This window comes from Saimiri boliviensis, chromosome 9 (genome assembly GCF_048565385.1).
Source record: "Saimiri boliviensis isolate mSaiBol1 chromosome 9, mSaiBol1.pri, whole genome shotgun sequence".
Lineage (NCBI taxonomy): Eukaryota > Metazoa > Chordata > Mammalia > Primates > Cebidae > Saimiri > Saimiri boliviensis.
In genome coordinates, this window is record NC_133457.1 from 51,313,356 (window position 1) to 51,335,943 (window position 22,588).

Here is a 22,588-nt window from a genome sequence, read left to right on the forward strand (position 1 = left end):
TTTATAAAATGGAATTTTTTTTTTTTTTTTTTTTTTTTTTTTTGTTTGAGACGGAGTTTCGCTCTTGTTGCCCAGGCTGGAGTGCAATGGCGCGATCTCGGCTCACCGCAACCTCCGCCTCCTGGGTTCAGGCAATTCTCCTGCCTCAGCCTCCTGAGTAGCTGGGATTACAGGCACACGCCACCATGCCCAGCTAATTTTTAGTATTTTTAGTAGAGACGGGGTTTCACCATGTTGACCAGGATGGTCTCGATCTCTTGACCTTGTGATCCACCCGCCTCGGCCTCCCAAAGTGCTGGGATTACAGGCTTGAGCCACCGCGCCCGGCCAAAATGGAATTTTTAATACTGTCAGATTGCTTTCCTAAGAACTTATAATACCTATTTTCTTTTTGTTTTTTAAATAATACCTATTTTCACCATCGAAGTGTGAGGTAAGATCTTTCTACCATATCTTAGACAAAAACATATCATTGCTTTTTCTTTTTTTTTGGTTTCATTGTTAAAATAATTTCCCTAACTACAAATTAATTTATTTTAAAAATGTGTTGGCTCTTTGGAGTTCCTCTTCTATTTCTATTATTTGTCCTTTTTTTTTTCCTTTTTTTGAGATGGGGTCTCGCTGTGTTGCCCAGGCTGGAGTACAGCAGCCCGATCTGAGCTCATTGTAACCTCCGCTTCCCAGGTTCAAGTGATTCTCCTGCCCCAACCTCCCAAGTAGCTGGGATTGCAGGTGCCCCACTACCACGCCCAGCTAATTTTTTATGTTTTTAGTACAGAGGGTTTCACCATGTTGGCCAGTCTGGTCATGAACTCCTGACCTCAGGTGATCCACCTGCCTTGGCCTCCCAAAGTGCTGGGATTACAGGCATGAGCCACCATGCCCAGCCCTATTTGTCCATTTTACAATTAGCTTGGCTTATCAGTTTGTCAGAGCCCTTTATATATATGTTGACAAAGATGTTCATTAGAGTCACTGATGTACTGATGATCATCTGAAAACTACCTAGGGGTATGTGTAGTTAAATTTGTATGGTTGAATACCAGAGTTAAAGGAACTGGAGATACGCATACCAACCTACATAAAAAACTTTGTTGACTGGGGGAAAAGCATGATGATGTAGGAAGGATACACAGAATGTGATCACATTTAAATTTTAAAATAATACTGTACTTTTTGATATCTACCTATATAGTAAAGTAATATAAACTTGCATGGGAACGATAAACATCAAATACACAATAGTGATTAGTTACACAAGGGAGGGAGAGGGGAACAGGGAGGGTATATGGGTATTCGGTTGCATTGGTAATGCTTTAGGTTTCAAACTGGGCAATAGGTACACCTAATTTAATACTCCAACTGTGTTATATTTTCTATTCTTTGTACGTCTGAAATATCTAAATAACTAAGACAAGTAATAGCCTCAGATTTTGAGATGAGGAAACTGAGGCTCAAGAACTTAACTTACTGTGTCAAACTTCAGAGCTAGGCTATACTGTTTCTACATTATTGTGCTGCTTCACAAAACAAAACAAATGTGGACTCATCATGTCAAAAGCAAAGCTATATTCCTAGGGTTTGGTCTCCATAAAGACAATCAAACTGTACTCCCAAGTGTTTGCTTAGGTACATAATAACCACTGCAAATCATGGATTTTGACCTGTAATAACTGCAGTTCAAAGCCCAATGCCTGAAAGTAGTTGCTTTGCTTTTGGACATGGCACAAAATATTTTTCTAGCAGATAAAATATGGCCATTAAAATAAGCCTTTTACTCAAGAAAAATGAAAACAAACCACAGCTCCCAAGTCTGTGAAAGCAAACCCAAATGTGAGTTTAACAAGCCTCAGAGAGTCCCTGTTAGTTTGTTTCCTGGTATTCCAGGGGCAGTGAAGCAAAACTAGGGGGCGGATTCAGAAAAGCAGGGAGGTTTTTTGGTAAAAATCTTTTATAAACTTAAATTTGTTTTTGTTTTTGTTTTGTAGAGACAGGGTTGCCCTATGTTGCTGAGGCTAGTCTTGAGCTAGTGGGCTCAAGCAGTCCTACTGTCTCAGCATCCCAAAGTGCTGGGATTAGAGGCATGAGCCACCGGCCCAACCTTGTAAATGTTTTTGTAAGGGTATTATGCTGAGCTTCCAGTGGTAAGACTTCAAAATAAAAGGTGCTCAAAGAAGGAAGGAGTCAAAGGCTTTTTAATACACCCACCCTGCCACCCTGCACGTTGCCTGCCGGGGTCCTGGCCTGCCCAAATCTTCCCTCACTGCTCTGCTGCCCTTCAGTTTCTCTTTTCTGCTGTTAGAACCTGGTTCTGCCCAGAATCTCTTGGAAATATGTTAATGGCAGGGAGACGGAAGTAAAGGGCATAAGTCTTAGTGTCAGAAAAACCTAGATTTGAATCGTGCGCCACTACTGAGCAACTCACTGAACCTGAGACAGTCTATCTAGACCAGTGCTGTCCAACGGAACTTGGTGTGGTGACAGAAATGTTCTATATCCACACTATCTGGTATGATAGCCACTAGCCACATGTGACTGTTGAGCACTTGAAGTGTGGCTAGTGTGACGGAGAAACTGAGTTTTTCATTATATTCCATTTTAATTAAATAGCCATGTAACTAATGACAACCATATTAAACAGAGCAAGTCAAAAAATGGAGAATGTCCCCTTACACAGATCACTACTGATCTTCTGTGTGAGGGGACATTCTCCATTTGTGAAATGCCTCAATACAGTCTACTATTAAACTATATGTTGCCTTGAAAGACTTTCAGAGTATTGAAATGACCAACGCTCAGGCATTTAGTATACTGACTTGGCTGGTCTTTGTGCATACGCCTGCACTGGCGGATTCAGTCACAGAAGCACTGACACTGGTGCCACATCCAGGCACAGATATGCAACTCTGACTTTTTAAACACTGCCTAAGGATGCACCTGATAATCTGGTGTCAAGTTTGCTTCTTTTCCTTTTCCTTTTTGTCCTCACCATGTTAATTAGACAAAACAACTACATTTTCAGAAACCCATATTTTAAATTAAATTATTGTGACACTATCTGAAGTGTCCTTAAGGTTTCCAAATAAAAAATGTTTCTCATTTTCTTCAGTTAAACTAATTGTATCACTGTGTACCAACTGCTTTACACTGGAGAAACAGGCTATCTGCACAGGTTAAAAACACATAAAGACTTAACCATACATATAAACACAAGTGGCATTCATTTTATTTTTACAGTATTTATTACAGTAAAGGTTACTTTTGTAAAACATTAGTGACTTTGGTCCATATCTTACTTTCCATTTGTCTTTAAAACATGTAACATTATTTGCATCATAAATTGTAATTTTTATGACTGTACCTAATTGTTTTTTTTCCTGACCCTTGGAATGTTACAGTTTCATGTAACTTTTTAAAAAATAAAAACATTGCAGACTAAATGTACTAATAAGTACATACTGAACACATTTAATTACCACAGTAATTAAAAAGTCCTGATCTTTACTTCTTAAGGTTAAAATTCATTAACTTGCAATCTCTGGGATTTCTCTATTATCCACAATGAGCGTATGAATAATCCCTTCTTTCCGCTTCCCACTACTGACAGCCTTTATGTAACAGTCGTGGTTCCCGATACTGAAGTGAGTTTCAGTCCCATCATCTACAAACTCACCCTGGATCAAAAAAAGAAGGAATTAGTGTTGCAGAAACATTCTCTTTGTCTAGAGCATAAACACCATCTAAAATGACCAGTGGTACAATAAAATAATGTATTAAACAATAAGCTTTGAAAAACCAAGTCTAAAGCTTGTACTTAGATACTTTTATATTTGTTATGAATTAAAAGTTTCCTTTTTATAATCCCTACAATCCTTAAAAATCTTAAATTCTGAGGGGGGCGTGGTAGCGGATATAAACCTCACGGCTATGTGTCTATAACATATGCTTTCAAAAATAAAAATGATAAACATTATATTTATTATTTATAATATACCACAAGTGATCTACCCACCTCAGCCTCCCGAAGTGCTGGGATTACAGGCATTAGCCACTGCACCCAGCCAGGGATGGGGTGTTCTTAACCACTCCAAAAATCTGATTCCTTAGGATATAAGGTGGCTTCCAATAAAATACACAGATAACAAAACCAAACACCACTAGATCTATACCTGTTCTGTTCAGTACAATAGCCACTGGCCACATGTGGCTATTGGGTACTTGAAACTGACTAGTCTCAAAGTAGGTATGCTGTTTAAACATAAAATAGACACTGGATTTAGAAGACCTAGTATGAAACAAAAAATATATATAAAATAATTTTTTACATTGATTACATGTTAAATAATTTCTTGATATATTGATTTAAATCAAATATATTAAAATTAACTTCACCTAAATTTTTTTTTCAAATGTGGATACTACAGAAGTTAAAATTACACATGAAGGTCATATCTGTGCCTCATATTATATTTTGATTGAGCAGCAGTGATCTAGAGTAAAAAGGTTAGAGCTAGGCAGCACAGGGAAGGAAAGAAAGAAGAGGCTTAGAGGATAAAAAATAATTTACTTCAGAAAGCAAAGAAACTGACAATCAGATTTAAACCCTGGTTATTAACTTCTTAGCAGCCTTAACAACACCAGGCCAAAGAAGGCACAGGATGCCTCAGGGAGAGAAGCCTTTTCCTAGCTCTGGGAAGAATGTCGCCATTGGCTCTTTAAGGGAGGTGTGCTGAATACCACAAGCATGTCCTTGGGTGCAGTTCCTGTCCCCATTTTTAACACTGAGCCTTGGAAAAAGACTTTGGAGGAAAGGTTAAGGGTTAGGTAATATAATCTATATAAGTGGCTTCTTGGCAATTGGACAAATATATAATTTTGGCATGATGCTTTCAGATAAAAGAAAAAGGGGAAAAGCTGTAACTCACAGGCAACAAGATGAGTTTGTTGTGGGTATGTACAGTACTGGGGAAGGCTGCCCACATACGGAGCTGCCGAAACTGCCCTGTAGGTTGTAGTAACAATGAGAAGGCAACTGGGTTATAAAGAACTATTTTCCAAACACATGTGGTTTCCTGTTAATTACTACAAAACAAAGACGTGAGGGGCCGGGTGCGGTGGCTCACGCCTGTAATCCCAGCACTTTGGGAGGCCGAGGCGGGTGGATCACGAGGTCAAGAGATCGAGACCATCCTGGTCAACATGGTCAACATGGTGAAACCCCGTCTCTACTAAAAATACTAAAAATTAGCTAGGCATGGTGGCGTGTGCCTGTAATCCCAGCTACTCAGGAGGCTGAGGCAGGAGAATTGCCTGAACCCAGGAGGTGGAGGTTGCAGTGAGCCAAGATCGCGCCATTGCACTCCAGCCTGGGTAACAAGAGCGAAACTCCGTCTCAAAAAAAAAAAAAAAAAAAAAAAAAACCAGAGACGTGGATGAACATTGTTTTCACCTTCTTACAACCACAACATTCTTTGTGTGTGTGACAAGGTCTTACTCTTGTCACCCAGGCTGGAGTACAGGGGTTCAATTGCAGTTCATTGCAGCCTTGAACTCCTGGACTCAAGCAACCCTCTTGCCTCAGCCTCCTGAGCAACTGGAATCAGGCACATACCACCATACCCAGCTAACTTAAAAAAAATAACTTATAGCTGGGTGCGGTGGCTCACACCTGTAATCCCAGCACTTTGGGAGGCTGGGGCGGGTGGATCATGAGGTCAAGAGATCAAGACCATCCTGGTCAACATGGTGAAACCCCGTCTCTACTAAAAATACAAACAATTAGCTGGGCATGGTGGTGAATGCCTGTAATCCCAGCTACTCAGGAGGCTGAGGCAGGAGAATTGCCTGAACCCAAGAGGCGGTGGTTGTGGTGAACTGAGATCGTGCCATTGCTCTCTAGCCTGGGTAACAAGAGCGAAACTCTGTCTCAAAAAATAATAATAATAATAATAATTTATAGAGATAGGGTCTTGCCGTGTTGCCCAGAGTGGTCAGGAGCTCCTGGCCTCAAGTGATCCTCCTATCTCAGCCTCCCAAAGTTACAACTGTGGTTTTTTTGTTTGTTTGTTTGTTTGTTTTGGAGACAGGGTCTCGCATTCTGTTAACGAGGCTGGAGTGCACTGGTGCAGCCTTGGCTCACTGCAGACTCAACCTCCCTGGGCTCAAGTAATCCTCCCACCTCAGCCTCCCACGTAGCTGGGACTACAGGCATGTGCCACCATATTCTGCTAATTTTTGTATTTTTAGTAGAGGGGAGTTTTGTCATGTTGCCTAGACTAGTCTCAAACTCCTAGGTTCAAGCAATCTACCTGCCTTAGCCTCCCAAAGTGCTGGGATTACATACAGGAGTCACCACACCCAGTACAACCACATTCTTAATACCGTAAAACAGCATTCTCCATCTAGAGAATTCCAGGGTAGGAAAGAAAGAACAGGAAGAACCACTAGGTATGGCATTAGACACAGTAGGTATCTGATCCATGTTAGTGGTAACTGGAGTTTTTCCAAAAGGGGCCACAAAATGCTGAAGTGCTCTCCAAGCCTCTGCACAAAATGAGTCTCTAGCAGTAGATTTAACCCAGACAGCAGCTCAAGCACTCAATTTTGAGTGAGCCCAAATTAAATTATCCAGGACTCAGAAACAGAAAAGCACTCATCTTTGTAACTTTTAAATTTTAATTAATGTATTAATTTTTTTAGAGATGGTGTCTCACTATGTTGCTCAGGCTGGCCTAAAACTCCTAGGCTCAGGTGTTCCTCTCACTTCAGCCTCTCAAGTAAGAGGCAACTACAGACCTGTGCTACCACATGTGGCTTTATCTTTGTAATTTTTGATTTCTGGCTTTGTCACCTCTTCAGAAACAGCTATCAGACCAAGGAGGTTCTAGGTGGTCTTCTGAATACATGAATCCCAGACCTCCTTTCCTCCAACTACTAAAAGCACCTTTCTCACTGTCTTATACCTATACTATACAAATGAGATAAAAGCAACTACAACATGCAAAATGTGACTGGAGAAGAGAGCTTCCCATTGTCTCCAGCTCTGATGTTCACATCTGGAGCCAGCATGAAAGGTGGGTGCCAGGTGATAGCACTCCCCACTTGTCCTGCAGACCCCATAAGACATGGGGATTAGCATCCAGTGATTTCAGCTCCTAGTCCCATACTTTCTGCTTCCCACTCTCTCCTGTGTGCACACTATTACTGTTTCCTTCCTGCTTGAAATTCACTCCTCCATTCACCCCATCCACAGCCATACTAATACAACCACCTGACAGTAAAAGCTGAACACACTGGAGTCTACATGGGGATTTCAGTGTGCCTGGCCACAGTGACTGGGGTAGCCTCTTTCTCCCTGCTTTGGCACTGCTGGTCTAAAGTTCCACTTGTCCTCTGGGTTCGTGAGAATGCCCTTTCCTGTCTGAGTACCTTCACGTCATCTGATACTGTATCACTCATTTTACAAAAATCTTGCTTTCAGAAAAGAACCATCTGCTTTGACTGTATGGTATAAAGCATTCCTAAAGTGTGATCTGTGGACTAGTAGCATTAGCAGAATCTAGGGAAATGTGAGAATTAGCATTTTAACAAGATCCCAGGCAATTTCTGTGCGTGAAAGTTTGAGAAGCAGTGGTATATAATGCACCACTTAAAATGGTTAAACACCAGAGAACACCAGCCTTTGGGGATATAATTTTTTAACTAGGGGCTCTTTTGAGGATAGAGCCTGGTCCAGGACAGGAAAGAAGAGTATGAAGTTTGTGCCAGCTAAGAACATCAATTGTTTCCAAACTCACGGCACCAGGCACTATCTGGCAAAGGTTTTTGGAATCTGGAGTAATGAGTACTTAACCCCTTTTTTGTTTTTATCAAGAGGACTTTGGTTCATTATAAAATCTCTGTAATTAGGAAATGCAGCAACAATTCAATGGTAACGTAGACAGATGGCACTTAAAGTAATCAGACAGTCAACTTACTGCTGTCTCCATTTTTTTACCATTGCACCATACGTCCATAGTGTCTTTTTCTGTAAAAATAAAATAAAAATTTTTTAAGTTATTCTGTGATTTAAAGATAAAGTTAACTTTTCCTATTTATTATTTTAGGAAAGGTTTGATATGCCAGATCTCTAAAATTCCATTAATATTCCAAAACCCATCACTTTTTCATGGCTTTCATGGCTTTGAGACTCTGGTAAAATTTGAAGAAGCTGTGTTTGTTCTTTGTTCATAAAACTGTAATGAAACAAAATGACCTTTTAAGAAAGTTATGGTCCCAATACAAATTGATTAAGTTTTGGATCTTTCAAACGGGAGGGCAACACTCCCAAGAATATTGTTGTTAAGAATGAAAAGAAGGGTGGTCACAGCTGCTTACGCCTATAATCCCAGCACTCTTGGATGCTGAGGCAAAAGGATCATTTGAACCCAGGAGTTCAAGACCAGCCTGGGCAATATGGTGAGACCTTGACTCTTTAAAAAAAAAAATTATTTATTTTTTTGAGAGGAAATCTTGCTCTGTCACCCAGGCTGGAGTGTAATGGCATAATCTCAGCTCACTGCAAGCTCTACCTCCCGGGTTCAAGCGATTCCCGTTACAGCCTCCCAAGTAGCTGGGACTATAGGCTTGTGCCACTACACTCAGCTAATTTTTGTATTTTTAGTATAGACAGGGTTTCACTATGTTGGCCAAACTGGCCTCAAACTCCTGACCTCAGGTGATCCACCCACCTTGGCCTCCCAAAGTGCTGAAATTACAGACATGAGTCACCACGCCTGGCAATGTTACATGTTTGTTTGTTTTATTTCGATTTATTTACCATTATATGATCACGGCAGTTAAATGTTTTTAAAACCTAAATTTATGATTCTCAAATCCATCCCTATAAAACTTGGCTTAAGATATCTTATATATAAAATGGTGGATTGAATGAATGTGTCATTCACACAGGACACATTAGAAATACACCTGCTAGACAATATACACACCTGCTAGACAATCCCAAGCAGACGGGAAACAAAAAGATTTTTTAAAAATGTTTTTAAACAAATGAAATACACCTGCCTGTACACTCTGTCTCCTTTTCAAAGCTCCATAGAAGGTCTGAATCATTACAGGAATTAAACAGACATTATCTTCTTAAAAAAAAAAAAAACAATGAGTTCTGCAGAAACAGCACTAACTTACCCAGAACAACTCTAAAGTTCTCACCATCCATGTGTAATACCCAAGTATTGGTGGTTTTTGATCTGTTCTCCATATACTTCTTGAGACTTCTCCCATTAATTTCCAGAGTATATTCATAAGCAAAACCACTGATAGCATCTATATTTATGGTTGCTTTTGTCTTTGCAGCTCCAACATAGAATGTCTCTTTGCCCACTAATTTGAACATCCATTCTTTTCTTATCTCTTCCTACATAATAAAATAGAAAAATTTGAGACGTTCAAATAGAAGACACATTAATGTTTAATTTTAGAAATAATGTAAAGTGAACAAAGGCAATGCCATTTAGATATAATTTTATTTATGATGCTGAGGTTTTAGAAAATAAAAGCATTTTAAGTTTAAATACTACATGCTCTATTCCATGAATTCCATAACTATTATTAGTTTGCTTTACACAGAAAAATGACATGGATCAAAAACATAATGACTATAAGAAAAAAAAAAGCCCTGAATTCACATATGAAGATGTTACTTTGACAAAATCTGGTTTCTCTATATATCATATTTTACAAAGTAACATATTTTCTTCCTACCTTCCCATCTACATATACTACTCGTTTGCCTGATGTAGTCCCATGTTCAAATTCAATCTTGTGGACTCCGTCACTTAAAGCAACATCCCAAACAGCTACGAGATCTGTCATTTTTTCAAGGCTGTAAGGAGGGCTAAAGGAATAAAATAAACCAATTATAGTGGGCCAAAATACTAATTAAATAACCAGTTAATCCAAGATGAAAATATTAGATTATTAAAACCTCTAAAATTTCAAAATATTAAAGTGATAGTACCTAAGAAATTCTACTCACAGTACATGCAACTATTTTCTCCCTCTTATTCACTCTTCCTTTAAGATACAACTACTATATGTGGGCACATAGTCCGATTACGTCTAAAAAATCCATCTTAATAGGATTAAGAATCCATCAGTTGATCCTGGTTAGTATTCTAGGTTGACTACACTATAGTGCATGGAAAGGTCAGTAAAAAGTCTTTACTCTTCTCCCACCAGCTCCCATTTAAAAACCATGATATTTAATTTTGTTTATCTTTTTCAGGTCTAATCACTCAAAAACCAGAACTCTCCAAACCTCCCATACTTAAACTAATACAAGGGATTTGTTTTAACAAAAAGGTTTTAATTTATTATACTAAGAAAAAAAGTCATGGAAGAAATATTCTGTAATAAAGATAAAAATAATTTTAAAATGTTATGGGAAACATTCTTGGCATTAATACAGGAAATCTTATTTTAAAAAATAAAGGATTTGGGGCCGGATGTGGTGGCTCATGCCTGTAATCCCAGCACTTTGGGAGACTAAGGCGGGCAGATAATTTGAGCCCAGGAGTTCCAGACCAGCCTGGACAACACGGTGAAACCCTGTTTCTACAAAAATATTAGCCACACGTAATGGTGCATGCCTGGAATCACAGATACTTGGGAAGCTGAGGTGGGAGGATCACCTGAGCCCAGGAGGTTGAGATTACAGTAAGCCATGATTGCACCACCATGTTCCAGCCCAGATGAAAGAGTGAGACTATCAAAAAAAATATAGGATTTGGTTTGTCTGACATTTCTGGCATATACTTCAACATATATTTTTGATGTTAATATATCCTATATGAATGACATATACATATATAATATCTAATTAATATTTTGATATTCGTGATCTTTTTGGCTTTGACAGAAGTATCATTACAGTAATAATGATCACAGATAACAGCTATTAAGTGATTACTGTGTGACAGTCACTGTTCTAAGAGCTTTAAATATATTAACTTACAGAATCACCATGAGATGGGTACTATTAGTATCCTTATTTTATAGATGAGGCTCAGAGAGGCTAACGGTTTACCTTAGGTTACAATGACATTAAGTGGCAAAGGTAGGATTTAAACCTAGGATTCTGGCTCCAAAGCCTGTTCTCTTAACTACATCTTCCTCTTTGTTCACCCTAATCTCCTTTGTATGCTCAAAATTGAAGATGTTAAATGGATTTGATACCATTCTGAAGTGGTTGCCAAGAACTCAGCGCTGAGAGATATGAGGAGACCTCACATCAAGGCTCTACGGAAAGATTTGCCATGTTACTGGTGGCTACCTCCGCGCCAGGTATTTACTACTCCTGCTCTAAATCACACAAAAGCAGAACCGCACAATCTGCAATTTTACAAAATGTATTCTTAACAGAGTAACTTGGATAAATTGCTCCTTTGAATGATAACAGTCTTGAAAATGTCAAAGGCTAGTTTACTGCAATATAAGACATTTACCTTTCATCATCTTCAAAGATAGGACTGTCATCTCCAGATGCCATGGTTGGCAAAAACAGTCTTTAATCCAATTAGCAGCCAGAAAAGAAAAAAAGCAGAATTGCAGCAAAGAAAGATTGAAAGCAACAATGATGACATCTACAAAGGGTTTTTCTAATTTTGCAATCCATTTATTAAATTACATGGAGTTTCTGATGAAACAGCTTCTACATACAATAGAACTGTAATCTTTACAGAGAAAGATGTTAAATCATGCAAATCAGTCATATTTTTCCCTGTTATGGATTTATAATTTCTTAAAGGTATACTTTATTAAAACTAAAAAACAAACTCTAGTTGATTGCAAGTATTATAGCATATCAGAGCTGCAAGATTCCTAAGAGATCCTCTGCGTACCATGCTTCTCAAACTGAAGCACAAGAAGCCCCAAGGGTATGAGGCAGTGAGTCAGGGAATACATCAAACTCCAGAATAAACACAATACACCTTCTGGGAGCATCAGTGTTAAAGTGGTAACTAATTTAAAATGTAATCTTTAATTTAGAAGGCTACACTATGGTGGAACGTAATTTTTAAAATATTTGTTGGTTTAGATAACTTAAAAGAACTGATGAGTTTGCAAGAAGCAGACAGGGATATGCTGGTCTGCTCTCAAAGAGTGAACTTAATTTATCCATTACTTAAGCCCATTTAATTTACTAGTGCCAGTGATGAATCCACAAAAGTTATGTGGCTTGCTCACATCACTAGCAGGATCCAAGCCAGAACTAGAGCCCAGTACTACGCAATGAACTCAACAGTAACTGGGCTGCAGTGTTAATTAAGCTTTACTAAAATCAGAGTGGCAACATAGGGAGACCCCCATCTCTACAAAAAAGTTAAACTAGCGAGGCATGGTAGTGCATGCCTGTAGTCCCAGCTATTTCAGAGGCTGAGGTGGGAGGACCATTTAAGCCGGAGAGGTCAAGGCTGCAGTGAGCTGTGATTGCACCACTGCACTCCAGCCTTGGCAACAGAATGAGACCCTGTCTCAAACAAACTAAAATTTTTGTGCATCATGGACATTATCTAGAAAGTGAAAAGACAAGGATGAGAGAAAATATTTGGAAATCATATATCTGATAGAAGTTTCATATTCTGAATATATAAAGAACTCTACTACTCAAAAACACAAAAGACAACCGAATTTAAAAATAGGCAAAGGGGCCAGTTACAGTGGCTCACGCCTGTAATCCCAGCACTTTGGGAGGCCAATGCAGGTGGATCACCTGAGGTCAGGAGTTCAAGACCAGCCTGGCCAACATGGTGAAACCCCGTCTCTACTAAAAATACAAAAATTTAGCTGGGCTTGGTGGCAGGTGCCTGTAATCCCAGCTAGCTGCTTGGAAGGCTGAGGCAGGAGAATCGCTTGCACCTGGGAGGCAGAGGTTACAGTGAGCCAAGATTGCACCATTGCACTCCAGCCTGGGCAATGACAAAACTTCATTCCCCCACAACCCCAAAACATGGGCAAAAAACTTCAACAGACATTATTCCAAAGAAGACATACAAATGGCCAATAAGCATATGAAAAGATGCTAAACAACATTAATCATGGGAGAAATGCAAATCAAAACCACAATGAAATACAACTTCATATCTACTAGGATGGCCATGCTAAAAATAAACAGAAAATAATGAGTGCTGGCAAGGATGTGGAAAAATTGGAACCTTGTACACTGCTAGTGGGGCTGTGAAATGGTGATGTTGTCAAACAAAAAGATACGACAGTTCCTCAAAACCTAAACAGAGAAGTATTAGATGACCCAGCAATTCCACTACTAGGTTTACACCCAAAAGTTTTGAAATCAGCCACTCAGAAACGTGTATACTATTGTTCCTTGTAGCATTTTCTAATAGCCAAAAGATGAAAACAACCCAAGTTGTCTGTCAACATAAGCATAAACAAAATGTATATACACTTGATCTTAGCCAAAAGGCCGAGAAGCGGTAAAATGCATACACACACACACACACACACACAGGACATTCCTTTTTATTCAGTCAAAAAAAGGAGTGATATTCTGACATATGCTATGGCATGAACTCTGAAAACTTTCTGCTAAGTGAAATAGCCAGAAAAAAAATGGGAAGTATAATATGATTCCACTTATGTGAAATACCCAGAATAGGGAAATTCAGAGAGACAGAAAGCAGATTAGACATTCCCAGGGAATGGGGGAAGGGAACAAGGAGAAGTCTCAGTCTCTTTTGTGTTGCTGTAAAGGAATACCCAAGACTGTGTAATTTATAAAGAAAAAAGGTTTATTTAGCTCATCATTCTGATGTCTGGAGAAGCTCAAGATTGGGCATCTGAATTTGGTGAGCGTTCCAAGTTGCTTCTGCTAATGGCAGAAGCAAAGGGGAGCTGGCTGTATAGAGGGCATGTGACCAGAGAGAAAGCAAGAGAGAGGTGGGAGGTACAAGGCTCTTTTTATTAAACAGCTCTAGTGAAAACTGACAGAGCAAGAACCCGTTTACCTCCAAGGGAGGACATCAATGTATTCATGAGGGATCCGTCCCCATAACCCAAACACCTCCCATTAGGCCCCCCTTCCCAGTACTACCGCACTGGGGATTAAAATTCAACAGGAGATTTGAAAGGACAAATACCCAAACCATAGCAGGGAGTCATTGCTGAATGGTTCCTGTGTTTCTGTTTAAGGTACTGAGAAAGTTTGGCAAATACATACAATGGTCACACAATATTGTGAATGTACTTAATGGCCCTGAATTGTACACTAAAAAATTGTTAAAATGGCAAATCTATGTTGTATATATTTTACCATTTTAAAAAGTTAACAATATATATAAAAAAAATTGTATACTTTAAATGGGTGAATTACATGGTATGTGAGTTATATTTCAATAAAGCTGTTAAAAAACAAAAAAAAGGGAAAAGAAAATAAAAGGCAGATGTTCTGCCTGTAGTGCTTCTTGGGATGCAGTTGCACCTGTAACCAAAAGAGGATCACAAATGTCCTTGTCCCTAATTTCTACTTCACTCAGAAATATCTGTCATGTAGATCTCTAAGTTACAAATTCAATTTGATAAACACATGTCATATTCTAAGTTCACCCAGCATACCAATAGTTGCTGGGTACTTATGTATCAGGCTCTGGGTAGGGCACTAACCTCAGAGTGGGGGAGTCTGGAGAGACCGAGAAATGATTATAGTACAACAATGGGAGTGACCTTATAAAGGGAAGCAGCATAGGACAGAATGGGCCCACAGAAGAAGGGTCCTAGCTCTGCCAAAGAAGGCTTTGGTTTAAAACTTTGGAGAAAGTGGCCAGGGGCGGTGGCTCATACCTGTAAACCCAGCACTTTGGGAGGTCAGGAGTTTGAGACCATCCTGGACAAAATGGTGAAACCCCATCTCTGCTAAAAGTACAAAAATTAGCCGGGCGTGGGGGTGGGTACATGTAATCCCAGCTACTCAGGAGGCTGAGGCAGAAGTGCTTGAACCGTGGAGGCGGAGGTTGCAGTGAGCCAAAATTGTGCCACTGCACTCCAGCCTGGGCAACAAGAGCAAGACTCAGTCTCAAAATAAATAAATAAATAATTTAATTAATTAAAAAAAAAAAAAGGGCAGGACGAGGTGGCTCATGCCTGTAATCCCAGCACTTTGGGAAGCTGAGGTAGGCGGATCACGAGGTCAGGAGTTCAAGACCCACCTGACCAACATAGTGAAACCCCGTCTCTACTAAAAATATAAAAATTAGCTGAGTCCTGGTGGCTCGCGTCTATAATCCCAGCTACTCAGGAGGCTGAGGCAGGAGAACTGCTTGAACCTGGGAGGAGGAGGTTGTAGTGAGCTGGGATCACACCATTGCACTCCAGCCTGGGCCACAGAGCGAGACTCTCTCAAATAAATAAATAAATAAATAAATAAAACTTGGGAGAGATCCACTGTCGTTTTTTTTTGTTTGTTTTTTTTTTTTTTTTGAGATGGAGTTTCGCTCTTGTTACCCAGGCTGGAGTGCAATGGCGCGATCTCGGCTCACCGCAACCTCCGCTTCCTGGGTTCAGGCAATTCTCCTGCCTCAGCCTCCTGAGTAGCTGGGATTACAGGCACGCACCACCATGCCCAGCTAATTTTTTGTATTTTTAGTAGAGACGGGGTTTCACCATGTTGACCAGGTTGGTCTTGATCTCTCGACCTTGTGATCCACCCGCCTCGGCCTCCCAAAGTGCTGGGATTACAGGCTTGAGCCACCGCGCCCGGCCCCACTGTCGTTTTTAAACTCTTATGCATATACTTTTCAAGATTATATGACCAAACTGGAAAATGATATCAAAAAAACCCTCTATTTTTGCAAAAATTTTATTAATAAAACATAAATTAAAAAGATGGAAAGCCATATTCCATTTATTTTCACTGATGGAGATGACGCCAAGCACTTGAAACTTTTTACATATCTTCAAAGAAAGCTTTTTGGATATCTCATCCTTACCCATCAATCTTTTAAATAAAAGCCCTTCCCTAGCAACCCAACACCGAAGTTTCAGAGCATGACTTAAAACACCAACATGATTCCACCGTTCATCTAATCCCACCTGAATTTTGTCTTAACTTAGATTTAACCTTACTGGGGACTGAAATGATTTGTTTGAGATAAACCGAAGCCAGTTTAAAAATTACTCAGATAATAATAGTAACTAAGAGGTGCATAGTTCCCTTTTCAGCAAAAGCCCTAAGTACAACCAGCCAATAAGGCGAGTCACTCTTTCAAGTGTTGACATCTTCATCTCCAGCCCCGCCCCTTATGAAGTGAGGAGGGTTTCCACCAAAGTCAGTCAGGAAGCTCCTCAAGCCATTCCCAAATGCTACTTACTGGAGGTATAAAAATGATAGTAACTTTTCTCAGGGCCATTTCACAATCTTATACCAGAAGCCATATGGTATAGTTTATGGAGTCTATCTTGTTTTAGAATGAATCTTGTGGGATTCATTCTACACAAATGATCATGCTCAAAAACCCAGAGGTAACGGTGCTCAATGAATTACTTTTTGCAATAACTAAAAACTGAAAACCACCTGTACCCTCATCAGAGAGAAACATTAAGTAAATCACAGTCCAGTCAAAGCCCATGCCAGAAGCCAGGGATGGATGCCGTAGTCAACCTGGCACACAGGAATGTGCAGTCTAGTGTGGCCAATAAAAAGGACATAGAAAAACACTTAAAGCCACGGGTAAATACATGTGATGTATTATTAAGAGAAAGAGCCCGAAGGTTCAGGCTGCAACAGTGAGCCAAGATCTTGCCACTGCATTCCAGCCTGGGCGACAGAGCGAGACCCTGTCTCAAAGGGGGGGGGGGGAGAGAGAGAGAGAGAGAGAGAGAGCGAGAGCGAGAGCGAGAGCGAGAGAGAGAGAGAGAGAGAAAGAGAGCGCGAGAGCATGTTTCTGCACTTTATGATGCAGGTTCTGCAAAAATAAGCCCTGATCAAATTACAAGGAAAACCCATCTGGAAGAAAATACAACTTCATGTTAACCCGGCTTGTCTCTGGGGAGCAGGAGCATGGCTGCTTTGCTTGTTTCCTTGTTGCTTTCTGTTCCACGTTTTCGACAGCGACAAGTACATGTCTAAAGTTAGCTAACAGGCTGTAGGCGGGTGCGGCGGGTTGCGGGGCTGGGCCTGGCCAAGCAAGGAGGCTCTCGCACCGCCCTGGGCTGGCCCCGCGCCCCGCCGCACTCTCACCTCTGCCCGCGCTCAGCGGGAGCCGAGTCCTGCCCCGAGGCCTGGGATCACCGACGGGCCAGCTGGAAGCGTCCGGAACTCACCCGCGCCTCACCCGCCTGGGTCCCACCGACCGCGCAGACACCGCCCGCCGCCGCCGCCCAGAGATGGCCGCCGCCGGCGCAGCGGGGCCGAGGGCGCGGGGACGCCGGGCGCTGCGCGCAGGGGCTTCCGGGGTGCGGAGCCGGCGGGCCCGGGGCGTCCAGGTGGGCGCAGGCGCGACCCCGACCCCACCCGGGCTGCTGCCTCACCTGTGCGCCGTGGGCCGCGGGAGGCTCTGGGGGCGGTCGCACCACACTACCGGTTGATTACGACTCGGCTACGTAGGCCGCATGGCCCTGCTCTCCTCGCCGAGAAACCGGGGCAGCCGGCGCGGAGGCTGAAAGCTCTGCAGGCGCGCCTACCAAACGCGCCGACTGTTCGTCGCGCCTCAGGTCCCTGGAGGCTCCCAGCGCAGGAGGCCACCCCTCCCCCGCCACGGACGCCACCCCGGTCCGCAGCCTTAGCCCAAGGCTGCACCTTCGGCGCACAGGCCTTCCTCAGCCTCCATCCAGGACATCACCAAGTCCTGACTGCGTCCAGTCTTCCCGCCAGCAAGGAAAGAAGGGTAGGAGCCAGCCGCAGGCCCCGCGCTGGGATAGACTAGGCGACAACCTGGCGGGCCAAAACAGCCCTGTGCCTGCTCTGCAGCTATGGGGAAGGGAAACCTGGTCACGGCAACTATGGCATTCGCTCCTTAAAACCTCTTAATGGAGTCTCATTCCTTCTTTAAAGACCCAAACTACTGAAGATGGGCAGGAAGCTCCCATGTGTGATCTAGCCCCTGCCTGCTTGGCTTCATTTATGCCCTTAATGGGTGCAAGTTTCTTCTCACCCAGGGCCTCGGCAAATGCTCTTCCCTCTGCTTGGACCCTCCTCACCTCTTCCCTGCTGTGAGTGTTCGTATATCATTTCTTAGGTTACAATATCCTGGCCCCACAAGACTTGCAGCATTGCTGGGTGTGGTGGCTCATGCCTATAATCACGGCATTTTGGGAGGCAGATGGGAGGATCGCTTGAGCCCAGGAGTTCAAGACCAGCCTGGGCAACATGGTAAGACCCCATCTCTACAGGAAAAAGAGAAAGAGAGAGAGGGAGAGAGAGAGAGAAGGAAAGAAAAAAAAAATTAGCCAGGCATGGTGACTCAGGCTTGTGATCCTAGCTACTTGGGACCCTTACGTGGGAGAGTCGCTTGGCCCAGGAAGGAAGGTGGAGGCTGCAGTGAGCTGTGATTGCACTACTACACTCCAGCCTGGGCAAAGAGTGAGACCTGGTTTCATTTAAAACAGAACAACAACAACAACAACAAAAAACACACAAGAAACAGCCGGGCTCAGTGGCTCACACCTGTAATCCCAGCACTTTGGGAGGCCAAGGCAGTCGCATCACCTGAGGTCAGGAGTTTGAGACCAGCCTGGCCAACATGGTGAAAACCCATCTCTACTAAAAATACAAAAATTACACATGGTAGTGTGTCTGTAATTCCAGCTACTCAGGAGGCTGAGGCAGGAGAATCACTTGACCTTGAGAGGCGGAGGTTGCGGTGAGTGGAGATTGCCTCACTGCACTCCAGGCTGGGCAACAGAGCGAGACTTCATCTCAAAAACAAAAACAGAAAACACACAGAGACTTGGCAGCATCAGGGCTTCTTCCTAGCCTCTTTCAGGGTGTGTAATAACTTGTGTAATGTTTGCTTAATGTGTAACATAGCAGTAGACTGAAATCCATGAAGGCAGAGACCATGGCCCCTTGGATCTCATTCTTGTAATTCTCACATCTGCACCGTGCAGGCCCATATTAACTTTGGTAAATATTTATTGAATGAATGAATAATGAAGAGCAGGCCTGGGTAGTGTCTTTGGTGGCCTTGATTTTCATTTTCAGAAGGAGACAGTGTTGCCTACAGAGAGCAAGCAAAGTTGTCGAGTGGTCCCTGTGAAGTGTAGGCCCAACCATAGAATAGAAACAAGTGAAGAGATTCTGGAAGGCTCTGAGAGCCCAGTATATTTGGGGGCTGCTATGGTTTGAATGCTGGTATCTCCCCAAAATTCATATGTTGAAACCTAACTCCCAACACATTCATATTAAAAGAATGGGTCCTATGTTTGGGAAATTAGTGCCCTTGTGAAAGAGGCTTGAGGGAGCCTCTTCGACCTTTCTGCCATGTGAGGATGTACTGAGAAGACACCATCTTTGAAGCACAGAACAAGCCCTCAGCAGACTATGACTCAGCTGGAGCCTTGATCTTGGATGTCCCAATCTCCAGAACTGTGAGCAATACATTTCTGCTGTTTATAAATTACCCAGTCTAAGTTGTTTTTTTCTTTTTCTTTCTTTTTTTTTTTTTTTTTTTGAGACAGGGTTTTAGTCCAGGCTGGAGTGCAGTGGCATGATCACAGCTCACTAAAGCCATGATCTATGTCTTAGGACTCAAGTGATCCTCCTACCTTAGCCTCTCAAGGAGCTGGGACAATAGGTGCATACCACCACACCTAGCTAATATTTTACATTTTTTTTTTGTAGAGAGAGGATCCCACTATGTTGCCCAGACTGGTCTCAAATTCCTGGGCTCAGTTCTCCCACCTTGGCCTCCCAAAGTGCTGGGATTATAGGCATGAGCAACTGCACCCAGCCTATTTTCTTCTTCTTCTTCTTCCTTTTTTTTTTTTTGAGACAGAGTCCACCCAGGCTGGAGCCTTGGGGAGATATTTTCTGGAGCTTCTGAAAAAGAGAATGCTTCCTCTTTTCCTTAGGATTCCCAGTAGAGGAACATGAACCCAGGGAGGGTTTTTGAGTTAAAGTCTCACTTGGTTGGCTCACTGCAACCAGTTTCCCGGGTTCAAGCAATTCTCCTGCCTCAGCCTCCTGAGTAGCTGGAACTACAGGTACGTACAACCACACCCAGCTAATTTTTGTATTTTTAGTACAGATGGGGTTTTGTTATGTTGCTGGGCTGGTCTCAAACTCCCGACCTCAGGTGATCCACCCACCTTGGCCTCCCAAAGTGCTGGGATTATAGGTGTGAGCCACTGCACCCGGCCTTTTCAAGTATTTTGTTATAGCAGCCAAAATGGACTAAGATAGGGACATTCAGGCCATATTGTATAATTTCTTCTGCTTCTTTATGTTAATGTAAAAAAAGACTGCTTCACCTTTGGGATTTGTAGGGTAGATGCAGTTTCTAGATGATAAGCAAGTATGTGAGAGAAAGTAGTTAAGAGACAGTAGGGAATAACCTATTGATGAGGTTAACCAGTTTGCAAAGTGATAAAGACTGATTACTAAGCAAATTATGATACAGGAATTCTGCTTAGTGAGCACTGCTTTCTTGTTTGCTACCCTGTACTGAAAGCTCCCTGAAGACAAATATTTCATATTTGTATTTTCTTCTACATCAGTGTTTTTTCTCTCTCTCTCTCTCTTTTTTTTTTTTTTTTTTTTTTTTTTTTTTTTGTTTGTTTGTTTTTGAGACCTGGGTTTCATTCTGTCCCCCAGGCTGGAGTGCAGTGGCTTGATCATAACTCACTGCAGCCTCGAACTCCTGGCCTCATGCAATCCTCCTGCCTCAGCCTCCCAAGTTGTTGGTATTGTAGACATGAACCACATCCCCCAGCTGCTGCAGCAGTATTTTTGAACAGAGAGTTTACAGCAAATCATTGTTGAAATAATGAACTGGGGGGAAAGGTAAAAGGCTCCAGAGTGGAAATTCCCAGAGATAAGAAACAGCTAGCTGATTCTCCTAGTCCTTATTTCTTCTGAGAACTACTCCTGAGTTGCTGGGCTAGAACCAGGAGACCCTTGTTGGGGAGCAGCTCAAAGACATTATTTAATGAAGGATATTTTCTTATAAAACTTGAGGAATCTGGATCTCTTTTAGAAGACCAATAAGGTGTAATTTATTAAATGCTTCTTATGTGACTTGTATACCATTGCCTCTAGTTCTCACAACAGCCCAGTGATTCTGTTTACCTCCTTTTACAAAGAAACTCAAAGTCCTTCAGAAGTTGCAGGGCCAAGATGGGGAGCCAGGCCTGTGGGATTGGAAAAGTTAATGTTAATGGAGCCTGTTATTAGAAAAGTATTGATTGTGCTTGAAGAAAAATCTGGACCAACTCTTAGAGGCCTTGGGAACCCCTCTGCCCAGAGGTCTCAGAGTACAGCAGAGTCTGGCCTGCCCATTAGGTATAACCAACTCTGCCCAGAAAAGGAAAGGCAGTCCGTGATTCCTCCATTGGCTTGTTCTGTGCCACTGTTTGCTCTCTGGGAATAGTTTCTGGAATACTTGGTATTGAGGAACATACCAGTTTGGACTGCATTTTCTACCTATCTATTCTACAGACCCAGGACATCTGAGATAGTGTCTTAGTTCGTTTTCATGCTGCTGATAAAGTCATACTCGAAACTAGGAACAAAAAGGTTTAACTGGACCTACAGTTCCATATGGCAGGGGAGGCCTCAGAATCATAGCAGGAGGCGAAAGGCACTTCTTACATGGTGGCGGCAAGAGAAAATGAGGAAGAAGCAAAAGCAGAACCCCCTGATAAACCCATCAGATCTCGTGAGACTTATTCACTATCACGAGAATAGCATGGGAAAGACCAGCCTCCATGATTCCATTACCTTCTCCTAGGTCCCTCCCACAACATGTGAAAATTCTGGGAGATAAAGTTCAGTTGAGATTTGAACAGGGACACAGCCAAATCATATCATTCCACCCCTGGCCCCTCCAAGTCTTATGTCCTCACAGTTCAAAACCAATTATGCCTTCCCAACAGTCCCCCAAAGTCTGAACTCATTTCAGCATTAATCTGAAAGTCCAGTCCAAAGTCTCATCTGAGACAAGGCAAGTCCTTTCTGCCTATGAGCCTGTAAAATCAAAAGCAGGCTAGTTACTTCCTAGATACAATGGGGATACAGGTATTGGGTAAATACAGTTGTTTCAAATGGGAGTAATTGGCCAAAACAAAGGGTTTACAGGACCCATGCAAGTCTGAAATCCAGCAGGGCAGTCAAATTTTAAAGCTCCAAAATGATCTCTTTTGACTCCAGGTCTCATATCCAGGTCATCCTGATGCAAAAGGTGGGTTCCCATGGTCTTTGGTAGCTCTGCCCCTGTGGCTTTGCAGGGTACAGCCTCCCTCCCAGCTGCTTTCATGGCTAGCGTTGAATGTCTGTGGCTTTTCCAGGCTCACAGTACAAGCTGACAGTGGATCTACCATTCTGGGGTCTGGAGGATGGTGGCCCTCTTCTCACAGCTCC

General features: G+C 42.2%; 2 protein-coding genes across 6 annotated transcripts; one reads left to right on the top strand and one right to left on the bottom strand.

The window, feature by feature from the left end:
• Window positions 1-383: 383 nt before the first annotated feature.
• FAIM (Fas apoptotic inhibitory molecule) lies at window positions 384-17,632 on the bottom strand. Of its 5 annotated transcripts, none has more exons than XM_074405846.1 (6): window positions 17,542-17,630; window positions 11,505-11,564; window positions 9,763-9,895; window positions 9,187-9,415; window positions 7,977-8,026; window positions 384-3,674 (listed from the first exon to the last, which is right to left on the bottom strand). In XM_074405846.1, the coding sequence occupies exons 2-6, from the start codon at window positions 11,546-11,548 to the stop codon at window positions 3,525-3,527; spliced, it is 606 nt and encodes a 201-aa protein (XP_074261947.1). In that variant the 5' UTR covers window positions 11,549-11,564; window positions 17,542-17,630; the 3' UTR covers window positions 384-3,524. The 5 variants fall into 5 exon arrangements, with proteins under 5 accessions (XP_074261947.1, XP_074261948.1, XP_010339910.1 ...); XM_074405847.1 differs by lacking the exon at window positions 17,542-17,630 and adding an exon at window positions 17,335-17,407; XM_010341608.3 differs by lacking the exon at window positions 11,505-11,564 and having other exon boundaries at window positions 17,542-17,632.
• LOC141585550 (uncharacterized) lies at window positions 16,655-20,732 on the top strand. Its single transcript, XM_074405390.1, has 3 exons — window positions 16,655-16,741; window positions 17,154-17,897; window positions 18,249-20,732. Exons 1-3 carry the CDS (start codon window positions 16,655-16,657, stop codon window positions 18,309-18,311), a joined length of 894 nt encoding a protein of 297 aa, XP_074261491.1. The 3' UTR covers window positions 18,312-20,732.
• The last annotated feature ends 1,856 nt before the right edge of the window (window positions 20,733-22,588 follow it).

What these genes read in the sequence shown, in the direction of transcription:
- FAIM (XM_074405848.1), bottom strand. Translation starts at nt 14,759, where the DNA reads ATGCTGCTTCCCTTTATAAGGTCACTCCCATTGTTGTACTATAATCAT. An exon ending in TAGTATATGTAGATGGGAAG is followed by an intron (nt 9,416 to 9,762) that starts GTAGGAAGAAAA and finishes TTTATTATGTAG; the next exon opens with GAAGAGATAAGAAAAGAATG. An exon ending in GAACTTTAGAGTTGTTCTGG is followed by an intron (nt 8,027 to 9,186) that starts GTAAGTTAGTGC and finishes TTATTTTTACAG; the next exon opens with AAAAAGACACTATGGACGTA.
- LOC141585550 (XM_074405390.1), top strand. Translation starts at nt 16,655, where the DNA reads ATGGATGCCGTAGTCAACCTGGCACACAGGAATGTGCAGTCTAGTGTG. An exon ending in AAAAACACTTAAAGCCACGG is followed by an intron (nt 16,742 to 17,153) that starts GTAAATACATGT and finishes GTTAGCTAACAG; the next exon opens with GCTGTAGGCGGGTGCGGCGG. An exon ending in CCGCCAGCAAGGAAAGAAGG is followed by an intron (nt 17,898 to 18,248) that starts GTAGGAGCCAGC and finishes ATCATTTCTTAG; the next exon opens with GTTACAATATCCTGGCCCCA.